Genomic DNA, 25,752 nt, shown 5'->3' with positions numbered 1-25,752 from the left:
GGCCCAAGGTATTGGGAGAATATCTACTGATATATGTATTCTACATATGAAGAAATGAAGAACTAAAAAGCCTCTTTAAAGTTCTATACATTTTTAATAAAGATTTTCTTCTTTAACCATTTACTTATCTTTATTAGATGTTTTCCTGACATGTTTTTACCCTGTTTTAATAAAAGCAAAATTTTCTGAAAAAACTGAGAAGTCTTACATTTAGTAACTGAGTTACTGAACACAGTCTTTAATTGCTAAGAGATCTTTAGAGATAATCTACCTAGATACATTACTTCTGCAGATTTCCGAAATCTAATAAATCAGGAAATATACTTGGTTCAGAACTCTGAAATGCTGGCAGGAAATGATATTTGGGTGGGCTGGCTAGTCCCCTTTCCTTTTTTTTTTTTTTTCTGTCTGTTTCTGCTTTTTTCCTTAGGTCTGCACCTGTTCAGCATTTGGCAGGATGGCAAGAGGAGGAGCAGCAGGGTGAAACTGACACAGTTCTGGTGAGTTTCACTTTGCTGCTCCTCCTGATACTCAGGGAAAGAATTTTGTTACTTTCTGTTGGAAAACATCCATCTCCAAGTGAATCCTTAATATGTGATGACAGAATTATTCCTTTACAATTGACTCACTATTGTGTGTGTTCTACTTACTCCAGTCTGCAGCGGCTCTTTGTGTTGGAGTTGGGAGTTTTGCTGATCCGGATGACCTGCCCGGGCTGGCACACTTTTTGGAGCACAGTAAGATCTTTGTAAAATATTAATTCCTGAGTGTGTTTTTTCTTCCAAATTTGTATGAATTAATTTCAAAGATAAGTAACTGGTTTGATAGAAGTGTGATATGTTTAACAAGAGAAAAGGCTAAGAAAAATATTTATGAATATCATAGGGGAAGACTTAATTTTAATCTCCTTAACCATACTAGTTTTGTGGATTAGGATGAAACCACTTAGAATATTTTAAAATGTAGATTTTATTATTGTTCAGGTGTGCTAAGGCCAGTAGATCAGGAGACAGTTTCCTGTCTCTGGGAATCTAGTCTTTAACTTTGGGAAGGGCTATCTCTTCCAGGGTTAGCAAGTCCCCAAGATGTCAAAGCATTAGAAATGCAGAAAATAAAAATACATAATTCATATCAAAACAAAACAAAATCTTCAGTTTAACTATGAATGTACCTAAATAAAACCTGTGTGGATGCTATATAGATATAAATATTTAAATCTATACTTGTTTTCCTGAATTATTTATATTCTGATTTTCTAAGCTAACTGAGGGTAACCTTCTCTCTTTAGGAGTTATTATAATAACAGTTAATCTGCATACATGCTTATGTTTGCATTTTAACCTTTTTACAAATAAAATGTTTCTTTAAAAATAAAATGCTTAGTTTTTTTAAGTATAAAACTAATACATGAGCGTTATAGAAAATTACAAAAACAGAAATATAATGAAGAAAGTAAGTATCCAGACACAGCCATTGTTAACATGTTGGTATATTTTCTTCCAGTTTTTTTGCATTTGAGAAATTTTATCCTTGATAATAAAAACATTGTCTATATCTTTGTGTTCTGTGACTTTGTGTTCTTTCCATTTAGTGGTATTCATGGGTAGTTTGAAATATCCAGATGAAAATGGATTTGATGCCTTCCTGAAGAAACATGGGGGTAGTGATAATGCTTCAACTGATTGTGAACGTACAGTCTTTCAGTTTGATGTCCAGAGAAAATACTTCAAGGAAGCTCTGGATAGGTAACTAACTCAAAATGTATTTATTTTAATTATCTAATGACATTTTACAAATGAAAATATTGGACATTAATCCCTGGTATTTCTTTTTAAGCAGTACTCTGATTCTGTAGAATTGTCATAGTACTCTATTTGGAGAAATGAGCAAACTATTAAATGCCCTTGGCTCCTGTTCTGTAACACTCAGTCTTTGTATTGAAGATTAAATTGAAACCCTTAAACCCTTGGAGTTTCATAAATATAATCTCTGTTGGCTCATTATTGCAATTATTTTTCTAACTTAGAGAATATGGAAAAACAAGCAAAAAAGGGATATGATTGCTTCTAATTTTATAATCTAAAAATAACTATGGTTAATGTTTGGTATATAGCCATCTATATTTTTAAATGTATATGGGATCATATTATTCATATTTTTTATATTTTAATTTTAAGTTTTAATTCCAGTATAGTTAACATACAGTGTTAAGTTCATTTCAGGTGTACAGTATAATGATTCACCAATTCTATATATTATTACTCAGTGCTCATAAATGTACTTATAAGTGTACTTGTAAGCACTTAAAAATGTACTCTTAATCCCCTTAACCTGTTTCACCCATCCCTCCCATCCACCCTCCCTCTGGTAACCATCTATTTGTTCTCTGTAGTTAAGAGTCTGTTATTTGATTTGTCCCTCTACTTCCTTTTGTTCATTTGTTTTGTTTCTTAAGTTTCACATATGGGTGAATCCTTTCATATTTTTAAACAAGGTATATCATTTTTATACATCATTATATAATATATAAAATAGTAAGGGATTGTGTGTTATTTTTATTGTATAAGAAGTACCATAATGTGTTGAACAAGTTACATATGATTGGGTAGTTGAATTGTGTTCAGTTTTCTGGTATCTGTAATGCTGTGATGAGTATCTTAATCTTTGTGTAGATTTTTAATGATTTCTTTTAATTAAGTTCTAGGAAGTAAAATTGCTGACTATATTTTCATGTGGGGTTTTTTTTTTTTTTTTTTTGCATTTATATTTGTAAGGCTTTTTTTTTTTTTTTTTTAAAGCTTTTGGTACTCACTGCAAACTGGTTTTCCAGAAAGCTTATGTCCGTGCATTAGTAGAGTTTTGATATCACAAGGTTACAGACCAAAGTCACACTAGAAAAAAGGAGTCACTTCATGCCAAATTCTATTTAAGATTGAAATATAAAAAGAGAAATCTTGAATTTGACCAGTATTATGTAAGCCTTTGAGGGCAGAGATTTTTGTCTATTTTTTGTTGATATCTCTCTAGCATCAAGAATTTGACAGATATGCAGATACTTGTTGAATGAATTAATACTGTTTCTTTATAGAAAAAATTACCATAAATGACCAGAAAATTCTCAGAACATGGCACAAGTTCAGTTTTCTTAAAGAAATTGTCTGTTCCCTTAAGAGATTAATTTGACTCTGAAAAATCTTTTGGGTAAAATTCCCATAAGTTGAAAGCATATACCATTATTTTCAACGGAATAAATATGTGTTCCTGAAAACCCAAATTAACAACTCTTTTGCTAAAACAATGTGAAAATCCCATTAAAATTGACACTATTACTTTGATAACATTATAATAGGATATGGCATTCTGGTTTTTCTTCATTAATCTCTAATATGGCTGTCTACCTTGTTCAGTGAGTTATTTTATAGCTGTTTTTAATTGTATACTTAAGGACATGCTCATAGCACATACATTTGATACTCAGTGTTTCTGTAATTAAACATTTAATTCCAAAATAACAAACGGATAGAGACAAAATAAATCAGTGAAGGCAGAGCAAGTGATACTAAAGGTTATCTTTCCTATGAACTTATAAAATCAGGAATACTCTGAGGGTGATTGCATGTTTGTTTATTTCAAGGTTCTTAGCTACTTAGGTTCACAAAATCCAAACAGGTCTTTGTATGTGTGAAGAAATCTTAAGCATTAGTTAAGTTGAATTCTCATGACTATATTTGGTTACAAAAACAAAGATAACCCCCAAAACAAACAAACCAACAAAACCCCCCCTAAATAACACAATTTGGTTATATCTAAATATAAAGAAAGAAAAAGCCCATTTTATTGGAAAAAAGATTAGGCAAAGGATATGAATAAATTCTGATCACCTCAGATTTGATGAAATGTGGTGTCAAGTTCAGTTAAAGAACTTGATTCATTTCTTCGTTCTATACATTTTTGATTTAAGGACTGCTTTAGGAAATCAAAAGATATTTACATACTTGTTTCTACTTACAGAAAAACCCCTACCAGATTAAAAAGAAGAATTCTATCATAATAGGAGAAATTAATAAGAATATCAAATCATGAATTTATGACAAATGATAGTGGTAGAGCATTAAGTATTGCATATACTATAATAAGTATGATAATATTATACTTCTACAATTACTAAGGAGTAAAATGTCTTTGGTTCGTTTGCAGAAGACTCATATAGCATGTATTGAGTGCCAGTATTTTTTAATAGGTCAGTAAAATCCAATTCCTTCACACAGGTGACTGTGTGATCATTTGGATCACTGGTATCTTGGATCATTTAAGTAAAAGTTGAGGAAATGACTGAATTTTTACTCCATTGAGTAACAGAATGGAAGCTGCTTTTGCCCTGGTGGCATTTGCTAATTTCAATAAATTTGGACTTGGCTTTATCAGTATTTCAGGGCAAGGGCAAAAAATATCAAAGCCCTGGATGTCCACAAAGTGGGATATCTAACAGGAGACCCTCATAATAAGCTGGGACTCAGGTTGAAGAAATGGATCAGCCATCCAAAGGAATTACAGCCTGTTTTCAAAATGCCTGAGTTTTCTGGTGAACTTCAAGCCTTAGTTGTGATTAACACAGTCCAGAGCTGCTAGTGTTTTCAGATCCCTGAGAGAAGCAAGCACAAATTCTTTAAAAAGAAAATCCTTCCATTGATGGATAAATGGAGGAAGAAAATGTGAAATATCTATAGATAGATGTAGACAATGGAATATTATTCAGCCACGAGAAAGAAGGAAATCTTGACATTTGCAACAATGTGGATGAACCTAGAGGACATTAAACTAAGTGAAGTAAGACACACAGAAAAAGACAAATACTGTATGATCTTACGTATGTGGAACCAAATAAATAAATAAATAAAAATTAAAAATGGAAAAGAAAGAAAAAATCCAAGTTCATAGAAACAGAGTGGAATGGTGGTTACCAGAGACCGGATACTGCAGAGATGGGGAGATGCTGGTCAAAGGGCACACCTTCAGTTAACGAGATGAATACATTCTGAAGATACAATGTTCAGCATGGTGACCATAATAACACTGTAATGTACACTTGAAATTTGCTAAGAGAATAGATCTTCAGCATTCTAACACGCGCACACACCCACACACAAACACACCCACACCCACACAGGAAATTATGTAAGGTGATGGACGTGTTAATTGTAGTAATCATTTCATGAAGTATATGTATATCAAGTCATCATGTTGTATACTTTATTTTTTTTGAAGATTTTATTTATTTATTTGAGAGAGAGGGAGAAGCAGACTCCCTGCTGAGCAGAGAGCTCAATGCGGGGCTTGATCCCAGGACCCTGAGATCATGACCTGAGCCGAAGGCAGACACTTAACCAACTGAGTCACCCAGGTGTGCTTGTACATTTTAAATATACACAATTTTGGAGGCACCTGGGTGGCTCAGTTGGTTAAGCATCTGACTTGGTCTCAGCTCAGGTCTTGATCTCAGGGTCGTGAGTTTATGACCCACATTGGGCTCCGTGCTGGGTGTGGAGCCTACTTAAAAAAAAAAAAAGGAAAAAATATGTAATTTTGTCACTGTACTTCAATTAAATCTGCTTCAGAAGAGGAAAAAAACCAAGAAAATGGTTCATCCTCGGCCTTAACATTATTGCTCCTGTAGTTTTTCAAGTAAAATGATCAACATTCAGTCAAACGTAAGTAGGCACACAAAACAAGACATGAGTGAGAACAAAGACTTTTCATTGGAGATCTTAGGCATTGGAATGGTTAGACACAAATTATAAAAATGATTATACTTTCTGTTTTTAAAGAAGTACGTCATTGTGGTGCCTGAGTGGCTTGGTTGAGCGTCGACTCTTGATTTTGGCTCAGGTCACGCTCTCAGAGTCCTGGGATTGAGCCCTGCGTCATGCTCCCTGCTCAGTGGGGAGTCTGAGGATTCTCTCCTTCTGCCCCTCCCCACATTCACACACTCTAAAATAAATCTTAAAAAAAGAGGGCACAAGTTTTGAATACAGTTGCAAGGAATAGGAAACTGTAACATGACCTATGAGATTTGGAAAATAAAAATAAAAACATCTTGAACTGTGAGATATGATGATTGAAATTGAAAACCTTAGAGACTGGTTTAATAAAAGAGTAGATATAGCTGAAGATAGAATTAGTGAACTGGAAGATAGGCCAAAAGAAATTCAAAATACAACATAAAGAGGGGAAAATACAGAAAAAAGGAAAAGAGGCATAGAGGATAGAGCAGAAATGTCCAGTGGAGTTCTAGAAGGAGGGGAGAGAAAAATGGAGAAGACACAGTATTTGAAGGGTTGATGACTGGAAATTTTTCAGAACATCACATCAGAGATTAAAGAAACCTAACAGATTCCAAAAGTGCACATTAAAAGAAATCTGTATGTAGAAAAACATAGTCATCCTGCAGAAAACCCAATACAGAAAATCTTTAGAAGGCAAAATTCCTTCAGATTTGTTCGATGAGCCTGGCTTAAGGTTTATCAATTTTGTTGATTTTTTTTTTTTTTTTTTTTTTTTGAAGAACCAGCTCCCGGTTTCATTGATCTGTTCTTTTTTTTTTTTTCTATTTTGTTTATTTCTGCTCTAGTCTTTATTATTTCCTTCCTTCTGCTGGTTTTTGGTTTTGTTTGTTCTTTTTTTAGCTCCTTTAGGGGTAAAGTTAGGTTACTTATTTGATATTTTTCTTGCTTCTTGAGTTAGGCCTGTATTGCTATAAACTTCCCTCTTAGAAGAGCTTGCTGCTGCCCAAAGATTTTAACTGTTGTGCTTTCATTTTCATTTGTCTCCATGTATTTTTTTTATTTTCTCTGTTTTCTTGGTTGACCCATTCATTGTTTAGTAGTATGTTATTTAACCTCCATGTAATTGTGCTCTTTCCAGATTTTTTTCTTGTGGTTGATTTGTAGTTCATAGCATTGTGGTTAGAAAAGATGCATGGTATAACTTCAATCTTCAGTCTTTTTATTATTAACATATAATGTAGTATTTGTTTCAGGGGTACAGGTCTGTGATTCATTAGTCTTACACAATACACAGTGCTCACCACAACACATAACCTCCCAGTGTCCCATCACCCAGCCACCCCATCCCTCCTACCCCCCTCCACTCCAGCAACCCTCAGTTTGTTTCCTGAGATTAAGAGTCTCTTCTGGTTTGTCTCCCTCTCTGGTTTCTTCTTGTTTCAGTTTTTCCTCTCTTCCCCTATGATCCTCTGCCTTGTTTCTCAAATTCCACATATCAGTAAGATCATATGATAATTGTCTTTCTCTGATTGACTTATTTCCCTTAGCATAATACACTCTAGTTCCATCCATGTCATTGCAAATGGCAAGATTTCATTTTTTTGGTGGCTGCATAATATTCCATTGTACCACATCTTCTTTATCCATTCATCTGTCAATGGACTTGGGCTTTTTCCATAGTTTGGCTGTTGTGGACATTGCTGCTATGAACATTGGCGTGCAGGTGCCCCTTTGAAACTTCAGTCTTTTAAAATTTGTTTAGACTTGTTTTGTGCCTAATGTGATCTAGTTTGGAGAATGTTCCTATGCACTTGAAAAGAATGTGTGTTCTGCTGTTTTAGGATGGAATGTTCTGAATATATGTGTTAGATCCATCTGGTGCAATGTGTCATTCAAAGCCATTGTTTCCTTGTTGATTTTCAGTTTAGATAATCTGTCCACTCATGTAAGTGGGGCATCAGAGTCCCCTACTATTACTCTATTACTATAGATTACTTCCTTTATGTTATACTCTTATGTTGGGTGCATAAATATTTACAATTAGTGTATCTTCTTGTTGGGATTGTTCCCTTTATGATTATACAGTGTCCTTCTTGTTCTTTTCTTGCAATCTTTGTTTTAATGTCTATTTTGTCTGATATAAGTATTGGTACCCCAGCTTTCTTTTCACATCCTTTTGTGTGATAAATAGTTCTCCATCCCTTCACTTTCAATCTGCATGTGTCTTTAGGTCTGAAGTGAGTCTCTTGTAGGTAGCATATAGCTGGATCTTGCTTTTTTATCCATTCCATTACCCCGTGTCTTTTGATTTGAGTGTTTGGTTCATTTACATTCAATGTCATTCATGTTATATATGTACTTATTGCCATTTTATTACTTGTTTTATGGTTGTTTTGTAATTCTTCTCTGTTCCTTTCTTCTCTTGCTCTCTTCTGTCATGATTATTTTGGCTTTCTTTAGTGATGTACTTGGATTCCTTTCTCTTTATTTTTTCATATCTGTTACTAGTTTTTGATTTGTAGTTACCATTTGGTTTGTGTATAACATCATCTGCATATAGCAGTCTGTATTAAGTTAATGGTGACTTAAGTTTTAGCCCATTCTTTACTCCTTTCCCCACTACGTTTTAGGTATATGGTGTCATACTTTACGTCCTTTTCTTCTGGGAGTGTCTTAACTGATGTTTACAGACATACTTATTTTTACCGCTTTTGTGCTTGCTACTTTTTAAACTCTTATTTATAGTCTTTGCTTTCCACTCAAAGAGTCCCCTTTAACATTTCTTATAGGGCTGTTTTGATGGTCATGATTTCCTTTAACTTTTTTCTGTCTGGAAAACTCTTTAGCTCTCCTTGGCCGCAGATTTTTCCCTTCCAGCACTTTGAATATTTCATGCCACTTGCTTCTGGCCTGCAAAGTTTCTGATGAAAAATTAACAGCCTTATGAGGTTTCTCTTATATGTAACGGTTTTCTTTTCTCTTGCTGCCTTTAAAATTCTCTCTTTATCACTACTTTTTGCCACTTTAATTACTATGTGTATTGGTTTGGACCTTCTTGGGTTGATTTTGTTGAGGGATCTGTGTGCTTCCTGGATCTGGATTTCTGTTTCCTTCACCCAGATTCAGGGAGTTTTCAGCTGTTTCTTCAAATAAATTTTGTCGCCTTTCCTCTCTCTTCTCCTGAGATCCCTATAAAATGAATGTTATTACATTTGATGGTGTCACTAAGTTTTCTGTTTTCAATTTATATATATATATATTTTTCCCCCTCTCACCTCATCTTGATTGCTTTCCATTACTCTGTCTTCCAGGTCACTGATCCATTTACCTGCTGCTTCTCATCTGTAATTTACTCCATCTAGTGTTTTAATTTCAGTTATTGAGTTCTTCATCTCTGATGGGTTCTTTATGTTTTCTGTCTCTTTGTAAATGGTCTTGCTGAGTCTTTCATTCTTTTCTCAAGTCCAATGAGTATCTTTATCATTATTACTTTACAGTCTCTATCAGGCATATTTCTTATCTCTGTTTCATTTAGGTCTCTTGCTGTGATTTTGTCCTGTTCTTTCACTTGGGACATATTCCTCTGTTTCCTTATTTCGTTTAACTTTATGAGTCTCTTTCTTTGTGTTAGGAAATTCAGCTACATCTCCTGCTCTTGAAAGTAACAGCCTTTTGAAGAAAAGGTCATGTTGCCCTTCAGTGCAATGTCCTCTATTCACCAGAACCTGGTGCTTCAGGGGTGTCTCCTATGTGTGTTGTGTATGTCCCGCTGTTGTGGCAGAGCCATTTTTTTCTTTAGTCCACTTGTCTGCGATGGCTCTCTTTGTTTGGCTCCTGTGCTGTTAGTAGGCCAGTCTGGGGCCACCTTGGGCTTTAGTTGAGTCATACTGGGCATTTGCCAGAGCTGCTGTAGCACCAAACTCTAGGGTGCTTTTCCTGTTTTGTCCCCTGAGAAGCTTTTGTTGATGGGCAAGGCCTGCAGTCAGACCAGCTGTCTGCTCCCAGCCCACTGTTGAGGCTGCTGTGTGACTGGTGTGTGTGGTTGTCTTTCCCTTTCCCTGGGGCAGGAGTCACTTTGGAGTGGTGCAGGCACATTGGAGCTGCTTGCACACTGTCGGTCTTATGGCATTGCATTGGATGGGCTCTCACCAAGGGTGTATTGCAGGGGGTGGATCTGTAGAAGCATGCAGGATGCAGGGTGTTAGTGAGGTTTGCCCTGATCTGCTGTGGGAGGAGACATGGAGCCCAGGCATGGCTGGAGGGGCATGTCCACAGGAGAATGCAGTGTGCGTTGGCGATGTTAGCAAGTTAGGTAGCAAGTGTCAGCATTGTGTTATGTGCTTAGGCTGGTGGTAGGGGGAGGGAAATGACCCCAGCTAGCTCCTTTGTTCCAGCTGGTCCCTGTTCCTACAGCACAGGCTCTGAGATTAGTAAATCTCGCTCCTGTGTACCGGTGATTTTCATACTGCTGCTTCTGTGCTGCCTCCATGAGACTGTTTGTTTTGCTGTCTCTTTAAGGGTGGGAACTTAGTTTCCTCTTGATTTCTGGCTCTCCCAGAGCCAAGCCTGCTGATTCTTAAAGTGCCAGGTTTTAAGTCCTCTGCTGGTTATAAGAACTTGTGAAATTCAGCCCCTCTGTTTCAAAGCCAAATATTATGGGAATTTGTCTTTCCTGTGTGGGCTTCCTAGTATGAGAGTCTGTTTCTCTCCCCTCTGTGCACCCCGGGTGTCCCTCTCTCCCATAGACAGTCCTCAGTGTCCGTTTAGCTCCCAACCATGTCTCTGCCCTTCCTGCCCTCTTCCATAAGGTTTCTTCTCTACATTTAGCTGTGGAGAGTTTGTTTTGCCAGTCTTTAGGTCATTTTATGGGTTATTTACACTGATGTGTTATCTCATTGTATCCATTGGACAAGGTGAGCTTAGGGTCCTCCTACTCTGCCATCTTTCCTGGAAGTGTCAAGAATTCTGTATCCAGCAATAATGTCCTTCTAACTAAAAAAATTAACATGTTCTCAAGTAAATTAAGAACTAAGTTTGTCACTAGCAGATCTTCTATATATGACATATAAATGGAGTCTTGGCTGAAATGAAAGGACAGTCAAATTGACGTGAAGAAATGTAATGCACTGGTAAGGTAACTACATAGATAAATATAAAAGAGTACAAATATACTTAATGTTTATAAGTTTCTTTCCTCCTATCTGATTTAAAAGACATTAACTTTTTAAAGCATAAGTTACAAATATGTATTGATAGTCATATAATATGTAAAGCTATAACTTGTATGACAGTAGCTCAAAGGGTTAGAACAGGTATGTAGGAACAATGTTGTATACAATTGAAATTAAGTCAGTTTTAATTTAAAATGGCTTGTTATAGGTTACGATGTTAAGAAAATAACTCAAATACAGTAAAAGGAGTGACAAGGGGATTAAAATAGCACACCTATTTTTGGGGCACCTGGGTGGCTCGGTCAGTTAAGCATCTGACTGTTGATTTTGGCTCAGGTCATGATCTCAGGTTTGTAGACCAATCACCGTGTCAGACTCTGTGCTGGGCATGGAGACTGCTTAAGATTCTCTGTCCCTTGCCTCTCCCCCCCCAGAAGAAGAAAAAAAAATATCTATTTTAACAAAAAGAAGTCAGCAATGGAGGAGTAGAGGGAGAACAAGGTATAAGATATATAGAAAACAAATAGCAAGAAGTAGACACAGATCCTGCCTTATCAGTAATTAAATGTAAATGAATAAGCATTCCAATTAAAAGACAGATATTGATAGAATGGATAAAAAAAAAGTATGACTCAAGTAAAAATGCTGTCTGTAAGAGATACCCTTTAGATTATAGTACACCAATAGATTGACAATGAAAAAATGGGTAAAGATATACCAGGCAAATAGTAACTCAAGGGAGCTGGAGTAGCTATATAATATCAGACAAAATAGACTGTAAGATGAAAATTGTTGACAAAGGAATTTTATAATGATAAAAAGGTCAAGCCATCAAGAAGATTTAACAGTTATAAACATACATTGATCTGTCAAAAGCCCCAAAACACATGAAACCAAAATAGACGGAAATGAAGGGAGAAATATACAATTCAATAATAATAGTTAGAAGTGTAAATATTCCACTTTTTAAATAAGGTTTATTTATTTATTTACTTACTTATTTGAGAGCACAAGCAGAAGGGAGGAGCAGAGGGAGAAGGAGAAGCAGACTCCTTGCTGAGCAGGGAGCCCTATGTGGGGCTCAATCTCAGGATCCCAAGATCATGACCTGAGCTGAAGGCAGATGCTCAACTGACTGACCCACCCAGGCACCCCTCCACCTTTTTTTTTTAAAGATGTATTTATTTTAGAGAGTGGGGGTTAGAGGGGGCAGAGGAAGAGAGAATCTTAAGTCTACCCCACGCCAAGCATGGAGCCTGTATAGGGCTCAGTCTTATGACCACAAAGTCACAATCTGAGCTGAAACCAAGAGTTGGATGCCCAACTGACTGTGCCACCCACGCATTCCAAATTCCACTTTTAATAAAGGATACAACAACTAGATAGATCAACAAGAAATGGAAGATGTGAACATCAGTATTAACCAATAGCTTTCTATAGGACACTCCACCCAAATTTAGCAGAATACTCGTTCTTCTTAAGTGCAGCATGGATCATTCTCCAGCATTGACATGTAATACATCATAAAAATAATTCCCCAAAATTTGAAAGGTTTGAAATTATAGAGACTGTGTTCTGTAACTATAATGGAATGGAATTAGAAATCAGTAACAGAAGGAAACTTGGGAAAAATCACACATGTGTAGTAATTAAACTGTAGACTCTTAAATCAGTGGGTCAAAGAAGAAATCACAGAAGAAGTTAAAAAATGCTTAGAGACTAATGAAAATGAAAACAACATACGAAAATATGTGGGATGCAGCAAAAACTGTGCTCAGAGGGAAATTTATAGCTGTAAATACCTCCATTATGAAAGAAAGATCTGGAAAAAAGAAAGAAAGAAAGACCGGAAGTCAGTTAACCTAAACTTACATCTTAATTAACTAGGCAAAGAAGAGCAATCTAAACCCAAGTAAACAGAAGGAAGGATAATAAAAATTAGAGTGGAAATTGATGAAGTAGGGAATAGAAAATAAAACTGAAGTTGAAAAGAACAAAATTGACAAACCTCCAGCTAGACTGAAAATGAAGACTCAGATTATTAAAAGCAGGAATGAAATAGTAAACATTTCTTTTTTCTTTCTTTCTTTCTTTCTTTCTTTCTTTCTTTCTTTCTTTCTTTCTTTCTTTCTTTCAGATTTTTCATTTATTTAGCAAGAGAGAGGAGAGAGCATGAGTGGGGGTAGGGGCAGAGGGAGAAGCAGGGTGCTTGATGGGGACTCGATCCCAGGACTCTGGGATCATGACCTGAGCTGAAGGCAGACGCTTAACTGACTGAGCCACCCAGGTGCCCAAGAGTAAACATTTCTGTGGTCTTACCAAAATAAAAAGGACTACAGTACAACACTGTGAACAATTTTATGCCAACAAATACATACTCCAGATGAAACGGACACATTTCTAAAAAAAAAACAACCATTGAAACTGACTCAAGAAGACAGGAAATCTGGATAGACCTGTATTAAGAGATGGGATTAGTAATCAAAAACTTCCCAAGTGAAAAATGTAGATCCACATGGCTTCACTGGTGAAACCTACCAAACATTTAAAGAAGAATTAACACTAATGCTTCATAAATTCTTTAAAAAACTAGAAGAGGAGGTTCTATAACTCATTCTGTGAAGTCAGTATTACTCAGATACCAAAACTAGACAATGACGTCACAAGAAGACTACAAACTAATACCTCTTATGAATATAGATGCCAAAATCGTCAACAAAGTACTGTGAAATTGTATCCAGCAAAATATATAAAGGATTATACACCACGATCAGTCACAATTTATCTCAGGAAGAAAGGTTACAAAATCAGTGTACATACAAAAATACATCAGTGTAATATACCATATTAATAGAAGAAAGCGCAAAATACATCTGGCTATATAATATTAGCGTAAACTGAAAAAGCATTTGACAAAATCAAGCACTCTTTCATGATAAAACACTTAGTAAACTAGGAAAAAAGGGAACTTTCTAATCTAATAAAGAGTTTCTATGAGTAACTCACAACTAACATACTTAATGTTGACAGATTAAGAGCTTTTCTCTGAAGATCAGGATCAAGATGTCAGCTACCACTTCTATTCAACATTGTAGGGGAGGTGTTAGCACAATTAGATAAGAAAATGAAATAAAAGCATGCATATTGGAAAAGAATTAAAACTATCTCTATTTGCAGATGACCTAATCTTGTATAGTTGATTCTCATTGTTTGTGGTGAATTCACCTACTTACTAAAACTTATTTGTAACTCCCAAATACTAGGTGTTTTCATAGTCTTTCATGGAGATGTGAAAAATTTTAAAAATTGTGAAAAATTTAAGTTGCCAGCATATTCTCAGCTGAAGTTGAACAAGGCAACGCTCTGTATTTTTGTTTCAGCTTTCATGCAGAGATGACCAGGGGACGAAGATACTATGGAACGGTACAATATAGTAAAAGAAACTCTGGTTTCAGAGCCAGTTTGATAGATCTAAATCCCAACTCTGGCACCCATTAGTGAGGTTGCCTCAAGCAAGTAACTTAATACATCTGAACCTCATTCTATCTTTTCTGAACTAAAAAAACAAAAAAAACAACAACAAAAAAAAACTAGGATGAGATAGGATTTAAGGGTTTAGGATTTAAGATCATACTGTGTGTGTGTGTGTGTGTGTACACATATTTTCCCCCAGGGTAGTAGTTCAGTATTTGCTAGTTCAGCAGCTGTAGCAGCTTTAGAGAGCATAGCTACCACAAATAATGAGAACTTGTTTATACATAATCCTTCAAATTCCACAGAAGAACTGTTAGAGCTAATACTGAGTTCAGCAAGGTTGTTGAATAGAAGACCAGTGTATAAAGACCAGTTGTATTTCAATACACAAGCAGTGAAAGATCCAAAAATGAAATTAAGAAAAAATTCCTTTGACAATAACATCCAAAAAAATAAAATACTTAGGCATAATTTTAAGAAAGGAAGTACAAGAGTTGCATGTGGAAAGCCACAAAAAATTGTCAAAATTAAAGAAGATCTAAATTATAGGAGAAACATCTCATGTTTATAGATTGTAAGACTTTATATTGTTAAGATGGTAATAGTTCCCAAATTGATTTACAGATTCAATTTAATTTTTTTTAAGATTTATTTATTTGAGAGAGAGAGTAAATGTGTTCATGTGGAGCAAGGGGCAGAGGGAGAGGGAGAGAAACTCTAGCACACTCTCTGCTGAGCATGGAGCCTGACACGGGGCTCTATCATGATCCTGAGATTGTGGTCTGTGTCGAAATCAAGAGTCCCACAGTAAACCAACTTAGTCACCCAGGGGCCCCTCAATTTGATTTGTATCAAAATTTCAACTCCCTCAGTTGAAGAAAATAAATGAGCTTATCTTAAAATTCAGTGGAAAAGAAGAGACCAAGGTAGCAAAAATTATTTTGAAAGAGAACAAAAGTTGGACTCCTATTCCCAAATTCAAAACTGACTGAAAGGTGTGGTAATCAAACCAATATGGTACTGGCATAGGGATAGACAGATCAGTGGAGTAGCATTGAGACTCCAGAAGTAAACCATTACATTTATGGTTAGTTGCAAGGGTGCCAGTGGGAAAGAACAGGTTTTCAACAAATGGTACTGGGATAACTGGATACAAACATTAACAAATTGAGTCATAGACTTAAATGTCAAAGCAAAAACTACAAACTTTGAAGAAAACATAGGCATAAATGTTTGTGACCTTGGATTTGACAATAGTTTTTCAGATATGACACCAAAAGTAGAAACAAGAAAGGAAAAACTAGATAAATTAGACTCCATTAAAATTAAAAACTTTTTTGCTTTAAATTGCTGTATGTTGAAAGTGAAAAGACAACTCACGGAATAGAAGAAACTACTTGCGAATCATGTATCTGATAAGGGACTAATATCCAGAATATATATACAACTCTTACAGCTCAACAACAAAAGACAGCCCAAATTTAATTTACCAATTAAAAGTGGGTAAAGGATCTGAATAGACATTTCTCCAAAGAAGACATGTGGATGGCCAATAAGCACATGAAAAGATGCTCAACATCAGTAGTCAGTAGGGAAATGAAAATGAAAAACCACAATGAGATACCATTTCACACCATTTGAAAAAGAAGAATAACAATTACTAGTGACTATTTCAAGAAATTGGGACCTTCATAAATTCCTGGTGGTACAACTATGTTGGAAAACAATTTAGTGCTTCCTCAAAAAGTTAAACAGAGGTATCATATGTCTCAGCACTTGTACACTTAGTATGTAACCTGGAGAACTGAAAACACATCTACACAAAAATGTACATGAATGTTCATAGCAGCAGTTACATTCATTATAGGTCCAAGTGGAAATGACCCAAATGTCCATCAACTGGTGAATAGATAAAATATGGTATAGCCATAAAATGGAATATTACTTAGCAATAAGAAGGGAATGAAGTCCTGATACATACTACAGCACGAATGAATCTTGAAAACATGCGAAGTGAAAGAGGTTGGACTTTTGTGTCTGTCATAATGTATGGTTACATTTATATGGAATGTCCAGAGTGGGCAAATCCACAGACCAAAAGTAGAGTAGTGGTTTCCAAGAGCTGGGATGATGGGGAATGACTGTTAACAGGTACAGAGTTTATTTAGGGGGTAATGAAATTTTCTGAAATTAGTGTTAGTGTTTTAACAATCCTGAATGTAGTAAATGTACTTAATTGTGCACATTAAAAGGGAATTTTGCAGTATGTGAATTATTTCTCAGTAGAACCAACAAACATATTGTTTCAAAAAACAGAAAGCTAGATGTGGGTACTTTGGAAAAAACTGATAAAATAGAGAATTCTTTAACAAGACTGGTCAAGGGGAAAGAAGTATGTACACATGTCAGGAATGAAAAAGAATATGATTTGTGATCTTTCAGATATTGAAAATATAATAAGGTATTTTGAATACCTATGCCAGTAAGTGAAAAAAAAAACTGGAAGTACATACATTCTTAGAAATGTAATTTATAAAACCCACGTGGGAAAAATTACAATTAAAAAGTTTGAATAATCTTACACCATTAGGAAAGTGAATCTGTAATGAAAAATCTTCTCAAAAATAAACTTTTAGGGTTAGAGTGCTACAAAAACTTGAATAATTCCTCCCTCATTTGTGAAGGTAGAATGACCTTGATATGAGAAAGTGTAATATAAGAAAAATTATAGACCAGACTTACATACAAATAGCAATATCTAGTAAGGATGATACAGTGGTACTGAGTTGCATTAGATATGAGGTAGAGTTAACATGAGAAAATCAATTAATGTGGTTCATCACATTGTCAGATCTTTTTTTTTTTTTTTAAGGTTTTATTTATTTGACAGAGCACTAGCAGGGAGAGTGGCAGGCAGAGGGAGAGGGAGAAGCAGGCTCGTGGCTGAGCAGGGGGCCTGGGATCATGACCTAAGCTGAAGGCAGCCGCTTAACTGACTAAGCCACCCAGGAGCCCCTATCACATTGTCAGTTGAAGAAGAAAATATATGTAGAAAAAATTATGTGATGAAATTTAGTATCTAGTCATGAAGATGCTCTTAGCAAACAGAGTATATCAACTTTCTCAATATGGTATTTGATTTTGAACCAAGCCTTATATTTAATGGTGAAACCCTGAAAGCTTTCAAGTTGAGATCAGATGCAAGACAGAGATGCAGGTTACGATCGCTTCTATTTATCATTCTATTAGGCAAGAAAGAAAAGCAAAATACACAGCTCTCATAGTAGGTAATGTGATTGTGAATATAGAAAATCCAGATTTTTTCTAGAGACAAATTATTAACATTAACATAATTTAGTAACATGGCTTGTTACATAAAATAAAAAATGATAAAAATGATAATGTTTACTATATGAAAGTCAGTACTATTTCTTTGTAGCAGTGACAGTTAAAATACCTTTAAAGCTGTAAAAATACTCAGAAATCATTCCAAAAATTATGTATAAGGCCTCTTTTCAGGGAATATAGTAAAACCTTATTGTGAGATATTGAAGAACTAAATAAATCAAGAAGAAATACTATTCATGGATTTGAAGCCTTTTTTTTTTTAGTGATGTCAGTTTTCCTAATTAATGTACAGATTCAGTGATATTGCAGCCAAGATCTCAGAAGATATATGTAGTTTTACATAGAAAAGCTGTCTAAAATTTATAATGAGAGGCAGAGGGCTAATTATTTTTGCATAGGAGAAATGACAGGATAGCAGGACTTGACCTAGTAGATACTTAAATTTGTTTTGTAATTAGGACATTATGGTGTTAGCAGGGGGCTAAGCAAAGAGACCAATGGAACAGAATAGAAATCCTGAAAATAGACCAACACATAGGTGGACACTTGATTTTTGATAGGGACACTGTGGAGCAGTGATGAAAGAGCTTTTTAAAGAAATTCGTCCAAGGCAATTGGGCTTCTATAAAGCCAGAAACAAAATTGACTCCTTACCTCACAACATACGCAAAAGGCCAATTCCAAGTAGATCATAGATCAAAAAGTAAAAAGTACAGCTAAAAGTTTTAGAGATGAGTGTAACTTTAGCCTTGATAAGAATTATCAAACAAGGTACAAAAAGCAAAATACAAAGGAAAAATGATACTACATTATGTTAATCAAAAGATACTACAGGGGCGCCTGGGTGGCTCAGTCCTTAAGCGTCTGCCTTCGGCTCAGGGTGTGATCCTGGCGTTCTGGGATCGAGCCCCACATCAGGCTCCTCTGCTATGAACCTGCTTCTTCCTCTCCCACTCCCCCTGCGTGTGTTCCCTCTCTCGCTGGCTGTCTCTCTCTGTCAAGTAAATAAATAAAATCTTAAAAAAAAAAAAAAAAGATACTACAGGGATGCCTGGGTGGCTCAATCAGTTAAGCATCTGCCTTCAGCTCAGATCATGATCCCGGGGTCCTGGGATGGAGCCCCACATTGGGCTCCCTGCTCAGCAGGGAGTTTGCTTCTCCCTTAGCCCCTCCACGCCCAATCCCCCGCTTGTGTACTCTCTCTTTCAAATAAATAAAAATCTTTTTAAAAATGATTTTATTCATCAGAGAGACAGAGCACAAGCAGGGGGAGTGGCAGGCAGAGGGAGAAGCAGGCTCCACTGAGCAAGGAGCCTGATGTAGGACTCCATCCTAGGATCCTGGGATCATGACCTGAACCGAAGGCAGATGCTTAACCGACTGAGCCACCCAGGCATCCCAATAAAAATCTTAAAAAAAAAAAAAAAAAAAAGATGCTATAAAGAACATGAAAAAAGCAAGAAAAGCAAGTATAAAGTAGATGTATTTGTAACACATAAACAAGGACTTACATTTAAAATAACTGTCATTGATTTTTAATTATTAGATTATATGTATAATTATATATAACAAATATATAAAATGAATAAGTATATATATTATTAGAATTGGTAAGAAAAAGTACAACCTAATAGAAAAAAAGCCTTAAACAGGTATTTTACAAAAGAAAAAATTCAAATGATTAATAAATAATATGAAATGGTATTCAGTCTCATCAGGAATTGGAAAAGTGTGAATTAAAATGAGTACGAGATTTAACTGTACACCTAAAAGTTGCAGTAAATACTAACTAAAGTCTGACTATACCAGGTGAGGGTGTTACAAATTTTGGTTTTATCTAGTGCTGTTGAACATGTGCATGCATACACTATTACCTAGGAGTTCTTTCCTAGATTTATACTTTGACAAACTTGTGCAAATGTGCCCCCGTACATTCTGATAAGAATTTATGGCAGCATTGATTGTAATAGTCCAAACTGGAACCAGCCCAAATGTTCATTTACAGATAGCTTAGGTGAATAAATTAATGCAGTGAAATATTCTGCAGTGAAAATAAATGAACCACAGCCACATGTACCATCATGGATGAATATTAAAATAAATAGGTAAATAAGACATAAAGAATATGTATAGTATATTTACATTTATATAAAGTCAGAAACAAAACTAGATTGTCTAGAACATGCATTCTCAGCGGGGATGATCTTGTTCCTATTGGGGGCAAAAAATTGGTTCTTTGGAGGTGAAAATATGTTCATTGTTACAATGGTTTGTGGCCCTCCAAAGCTTAATGCTACCTGGCAAAATCTTTACTTAGTATTTAATTTCTGTTTTGAGTTTTCTCGAGTATCACATGAGCACCATTTATAGTGATATGAGTTCATAGAAGATATACAAAGCATATGCAATGTCAGTACTACAAAACTGTGCTGGATAGGTGATTGGAGGGCTTTCAAACGGTTGTTTGATCTTGAAGTCATCAGTAGAGGTGGTCTGCATGTGCCTATTGGTTCCATTAGCTGCTTTGTGGATGTTTGTTTGATACTCTGTGCTTTTGTGTATGACTTTGGCATTAAGAATTAAATAGAAATATGCTGTTTTATGCTGTTTTATTATTTAATTGAACAAAAGTTATTCAACCCATTAGTTATACCAGTACTGAAAAGAAGATGTCAACTATCTTAGTATCTAGTAGCTAATTAAGTTAAAAGTTTCTTGGGGGGCGTCTGGGTGGCGCAGTCATTAAGCGTCTGCCTTTGGCTCAGGGCATGATCCTGGCGTTATGGGATCGAGCCCCACATCAGGCTCCTCCGCTATGAGCCTGCTTCTTCCTCTCCCACTCCCCCTGCTTGTGTTCCCTCTCTCACTGGCTGTCTCTCTCTCTGTCAAATAAATAAATAAAATCTTAAAAAAAAAAAAAAGTTTCTTGGGGCGCCTGGGTGGCTCAGATGGTTAAGCATCTGCCTTTGGCTCAGGTCATGATCTCAGGGTCCTGGGATCTAGCCCCACATCACGATCCCTGCTCAGCGGGGTCCTGCTTCTCCCTCTCCCTCTACTGTTCCCCTTTTCCCCCTGCTTGTGCTCTCTCGCTCTCCCTGTCAAATAAATAAATAAAATCTTAAAAAAAAAAATTTCTTTTGTGGATCAAGCAAAAGGGAAAAGGTTAAATATCGTAGGAAATTTTTTCAGTTGTTTTATTTGATGGAAAAGTAGATGTTAATTTAAAAATTTTGTTTGCATTGCTATTCTTACATAAATAGATACATATGTAATTTGATATAAGTTATATAAATAAATTACATTAAAAAGCAAATAACAGTTATAAAGCTAAGTGAAATGTTGATAGCCTTTATTTTTTTAATTAATTAATTTTTTTAAGATTTTATTTATTTATTTGACAGAGAGAGAGAGAGCCAGTGAGAGAGGGAACATAAGCAGGGGGAGTGGGAGAGGAAGAAGCAGGCTCCCAGCAGAGGAGCCTGATGTGGGGCTCGATCCCAGAACTCCAGGATCACGCTCTGAGCCGAAGGCAGATGCTTAACGACTGAGCCACCCAGGCACCCCTGTTGATAGCCTTTAAAATTTTAAATTAAAAAATTTAATCATTTCTAACCCTGTATTGAATAAAAGAGTAGGCTTTATATACATACTTACATGTATATAAAAAAATCACAGATACACATACAGATAAATAGTATATCTGTGATATTAAAAGTTTAAGGAGACTGATGAGGAGGAAATCTGAAAAGGCTGCTTAGGGTTGATAAGGGGGAAAAAGGCAAGAAACACTGGTCTAGAAATGCATATAGGGTGATAAAACTATAAAGAAAAGCAAAGAAATGATTATAACATTCAGGATATTAACTCTGAGGATGAGGTAGGTGCTGGGTGCTTTTAGAATTATGATAGTGGTCTGTTTTTTGACTTACGTGGTCACTCAGGTGTTTACATTATAGTTATGCATTAGTCTCTATGTTCATGTTTTATGTACTTTTCTGTATGGGTTTTACAATGAAAAAAGTCTGTAGACTATGGAAATGCAGAATACTATTTAGATTTTACATATGCATGATTGTTATATAATATATATAATATATAATAATAATATATAACAATTTTCCAACTTAATAAACATTTTTTAAAAAGATTTATTTATTTATTTATTTATTGAGAAAGAGTGCAGGCACGTGCACAAACCAGGGGAAAGACAGAGGGAGAGGGAGAGAGACTCTCAGACTCCATGCTGAGTGTGGAGCCAGATGTGGGGCTTGATCTCCCAATCCTGAGATCATAACCTGAGCTGAAATCAAGAGTTGGAGGCTTAACCAGCAGAGCTACCCAGGCGCCCCCAACTTAGTACATTTCTTAACCAAAAAGTAGATGTTGACCGATTAAAAGATTTCTGTGAACAGAAACAGAAGTGCCAGTGTTTGTCTTTTGTTTTGCAGATGGGCTCAGTTCTTCATTCATCCGCTAATGATCAGAGATGCAATTGACCGCGAAGTTGAAGCTGTTGATAGTGGTAAGATAAGTGCCTCATGTCTTATGACTGTTTCTTGCATTGAACTAGGTATTTAGCACATATATGATTCTTTATCACTAGACCATTTTATCTTTATACCATAAAGGGCTAAAATGAAATAAATGTGTCATTCCTAAACCATTAAATGTCTTAATTCAGTGTAGATTTGAAATAAAAAATTATTGTTTTTCAGTCTTTGTTTTTTGAGGGTTTTACCATAGTGACTAATCTTTTGCAGGATGGTAGCCTAATCCTTAAAGCTAATGTTGGGTGTTAAAACCTTAAAAGCTTACATAACTCCCTTTGCATGAAGAGACGTTTTCTCTGAAGCTTTAAGTACCATTCTGATATTTAAATAGCTTACCCTTTGTTACCTCTATGTGTCGGTCCTTTGTGGTTTGAATTTTGGTAGTTCTGAAAACAATTGTGATAAATTTAAGGATAAAGAAACTAAATCCCTGAGGAGGAAATGCATTTAAATTTTGTTTTTCGACAGTTTTTCTTGTCTTTAGGATGGAAAGAATGAAGACCATAAGGAAAACTGTACTTATATAGGGTGAGGCTTCATTATAGAGGTTAATTACAGAGTACTAATAAATAGCACCACCACAGAATAGCCCTGCTTGCCTTATTTTAGCACTGGAAACATGTAAAACTAGACTCGGGGGGACTTTCAGTTCATACAGGTTAGGCTTGGCTTGCAGCAACTCAAGAGGCAGTTTTCTGTACTTGTTTCTCCTTTTGTGGCATTTTCCTCTTTGGCTTAATTCAGTGTTGAGTTGTAATAATGACTTACTGCATTCATTAAGCTGAGTAAAGAGCCATCTGTCTGCAAGTCAGCAGATTTGTGTTTTGCTTCTAGAAATTTAACTGACTGTGGCCCTCAACTTATTTGTAAAAGAGGATGGGATGGAGTTATATTCCTCCTAGCTCTTCTAGGTCCTTATAATCAAGGATTTATTTTCTTCATTTTTGTTATTTGCCTACCACAATGTCTCTTTTATCATAGGCTCAGATAAGTATTTGTTGAGTGGATGACAAACCAAAATAAGGAACGAAAACTCTTTGAGACCTAGGAACTGTTTCTGTCTTAAATACTTTGAAGTATGTTTTTCTTCATGCAGTTTCTAGTTTGGGTTGAAGTGTTGGCATTTACAAAATTAAACCTTTAATTCAATTTTACGTTTAAGTCAAAATATGTTTTGTTATATTTTGAAATATTATGTAGAAATATATATGTGATGTATGATATGTGTATACACACACATGTAATAAGTAGCTTTGGTTTAAAATGAACTTAAGCTAAAAGCTTTGTTGATTTTGTTTTGCTCTGCTCATTTATTTGTTTTTGATGAAAGGACACCTAGTTCAATTTGTGACCTAATACAAAGCTCGGTATATGTCATTAGTCACTTAGCCTTCCAAGTGTGAAGGATTTACTTAAGATCAGGGAGATGGCGGAGCTCGTAAATTGTAACTGGTGTAATAACTTGGGTATTCACTAACCATTTTCGAGAGTTCAGTAATCTGATGTTATTTTCTTTATTCAGTTGTGATAGTCTTTCTTCTATCATTCTTTTCTCAATCACATGTTTTTAGTTGCCTGCTTGCTTGAATGGCCCATTCCTTGTGAGAGAACTTGAAGGGAGGTTCAACTTCCCTGGCAGGTTTATCTCCTCATTTTCCTTTTTTTAATTCCTCTCCACCTGCTTATAAAAAAGAGTCTTTCCTGGGTTTTTAATTTATTACATAGTTCTCACTTCATTACTCTATCACTGTGCCCTGCATTGATGACCTATTTTTGTTCTACTCTTTCAAAGGAGTGGTTATACACTTATATTTATAAGCATTTATTTACATATTGTAAGATAGGTGTGTTCAGTGTTTTATAGTTTTCTCAAATACATTTGATAACAGAAACTCATGTCAGTGTCCACAGGGTAGGTTTTAAAATAGGATTAGCTTTTTGCTAAAAGAAGATTGTAGAGAAAAAAAGTTGTTCTTAATGATTAGCTTTTTATTTTAGTGATAGTTCATACTTAAATATATATAATTTCCTACATAATGTGCCTTAGTGATTGAGACTAAAGATATGGCCAAACCCTTTTTAAATCTAATCAAGTTGCAGAATGTGTTCTCTAAGTGTTCAGATATTTACACTCTATTTTTATCAGTTGTTTGGATATATCACTTTTTGTAGATATGTTTACATGTCTACTATATTATCCTCCTGTTGCCACTGAAACAAATTATCAGAAACTTAGTGGCTCAAAGTATCACAAATTTATTTTCTTAAACTTTGGAGGTCATAAGTCTAAATTATTTCCTTACTTAGCTGCATTCCTTTTGGAGGCTCTAAGAGAGAAGCTGTTTCCTGGCCTTTTCTACCTTCTAGTTACCATATGTGTCCCTGGGCTAGAGCTCCTTTCTCTATCTTAAGAGTCATCAGAATAGAACCTTTTCTCTGAGCTCTGCTTGTGTCCTTAGATCTTTTCTCTGACTTTAACCCTCTTGCCTTTCTCTTGTAATGACCCCTATGATTACATTGGGACCACCCAGATAATCCAGGATAACCTTTCCTTCTCAGGATCCTTAATTCATACCTGCAAAATTCCTTTTACCATGTAAGGTAACCCATTCACAGGTTTTGGAGATTAGGATGTATATACGTCTTTGGGGGCTCTTATTCAACCTACCACACTTACTTAATAATGGAATTGTTTTTCTTGTATTGTAGCCATATCTTCATTTTTTTTTTAGAGTTTTTAAAAAAATTTACTTTGTTGAAGCAATGTATGTATTTTTTACTGTCTCGTTGATTTTAGACTTTATGGTTTATAACTAAAGTATTTGAATACATTTACTTCTGCTTCTTCCCATCCCCTCTGTCACCACTTTAGTTTCCACTGTCTTCACCAAATATAACAGTGATGACTCTTGATCAGTTTTCTTGTCTCTACTTTTGCTTCCCTTTAACCCATTCTCCACTTTTACAACTAGAGTTTACCAAAGTCCAAATCTGATAATGTCACTCTCCTAACATCTGCAGGTGTTTATTAAACATGCAACGCCTTGCCATTACTCCTATGATAAATAATAGCTGACATTTATTGAGCATGTATTGTTTGCGTTGTGGTGATTGTTATTCCCCATTATCCTAGTTTGCCATCCTTATCCCCATAGGCCTAGAGAGGTTAGTAAGTACTTAACTCAGGAGTTCCAGAATCAGTCATTTCCCCAGTTTTTGTCAAAAATTGTTTTTTTCATATCTCTTCAGCCTGCTTTCTTGCCTCTGCTTTGTTTGATTCTGAACATTGCTCAACCAAAAAACTGTATCTGTTTTTCAGGGGTGCCATAATCTCCTCTTTTAAGATTTTCTCCTTAGAATGTTTTACACACTCCTATTTCTCCTTCTGTTCCTATTCCCTGGAAAACTCCAGTTTGTCCCTCAGTG

At 35.5% G+C, this 25,752-nt stretch overlaps 1 protein-coding gene across 3 annotated transcripts in view; it reads left to right on the top strand.

The window, feature by feature from the left end:
- NRDC (nardilysin convertase) overlaps nt 1–25,752 on the top strand; it is a 101,532-nt gene that overhangs the window by 39,155 nt on the left and 36,625 nt on the right. For 2 of the 3 annotated variants that reach the window (XR_015726239.1, XM_045799558.2), the window contains exons 4-7: nt 431–500; nt 656–737; nt 1,592–1,745; nt 22,225–22,298. Coding sequence is in view for 2 of the 3 variants with exons in the window: in XM_045799558.2 (XP_045655514.2) it covers nt 431–500; nt 656–737; nt 1,592–1,745; nt 22,225–22,298 (380 nt within the window). In the remaining variant the exon portion in view is untranslated. The remainder of the gene's footprint in view (nt 1–430; nt 501–655; nt 738–1,591; nt 1,746–22,224; nt 22,299–25,752) is intronic. The other variant, XM_045799559.2, reaches the window with a different exon arrangement.

Source organism: Ursus americanus, chromosome 12 (genome assembly GCF_024610735.1).
Source record: "Ursus americanus isolate L20-20 chromosome 12, mUrsAme1.1.p, whole genome shotgun sequence".
NCBI classification, from domain to species: Eukaryota; Metazoa; Chordata; class Mammalia; order Carnivora; family Ursidae; genus Ursus; species Ursus americanus.
This window is presented reverse-complemented; position numbering and strand designations above follow the sequence as displayed.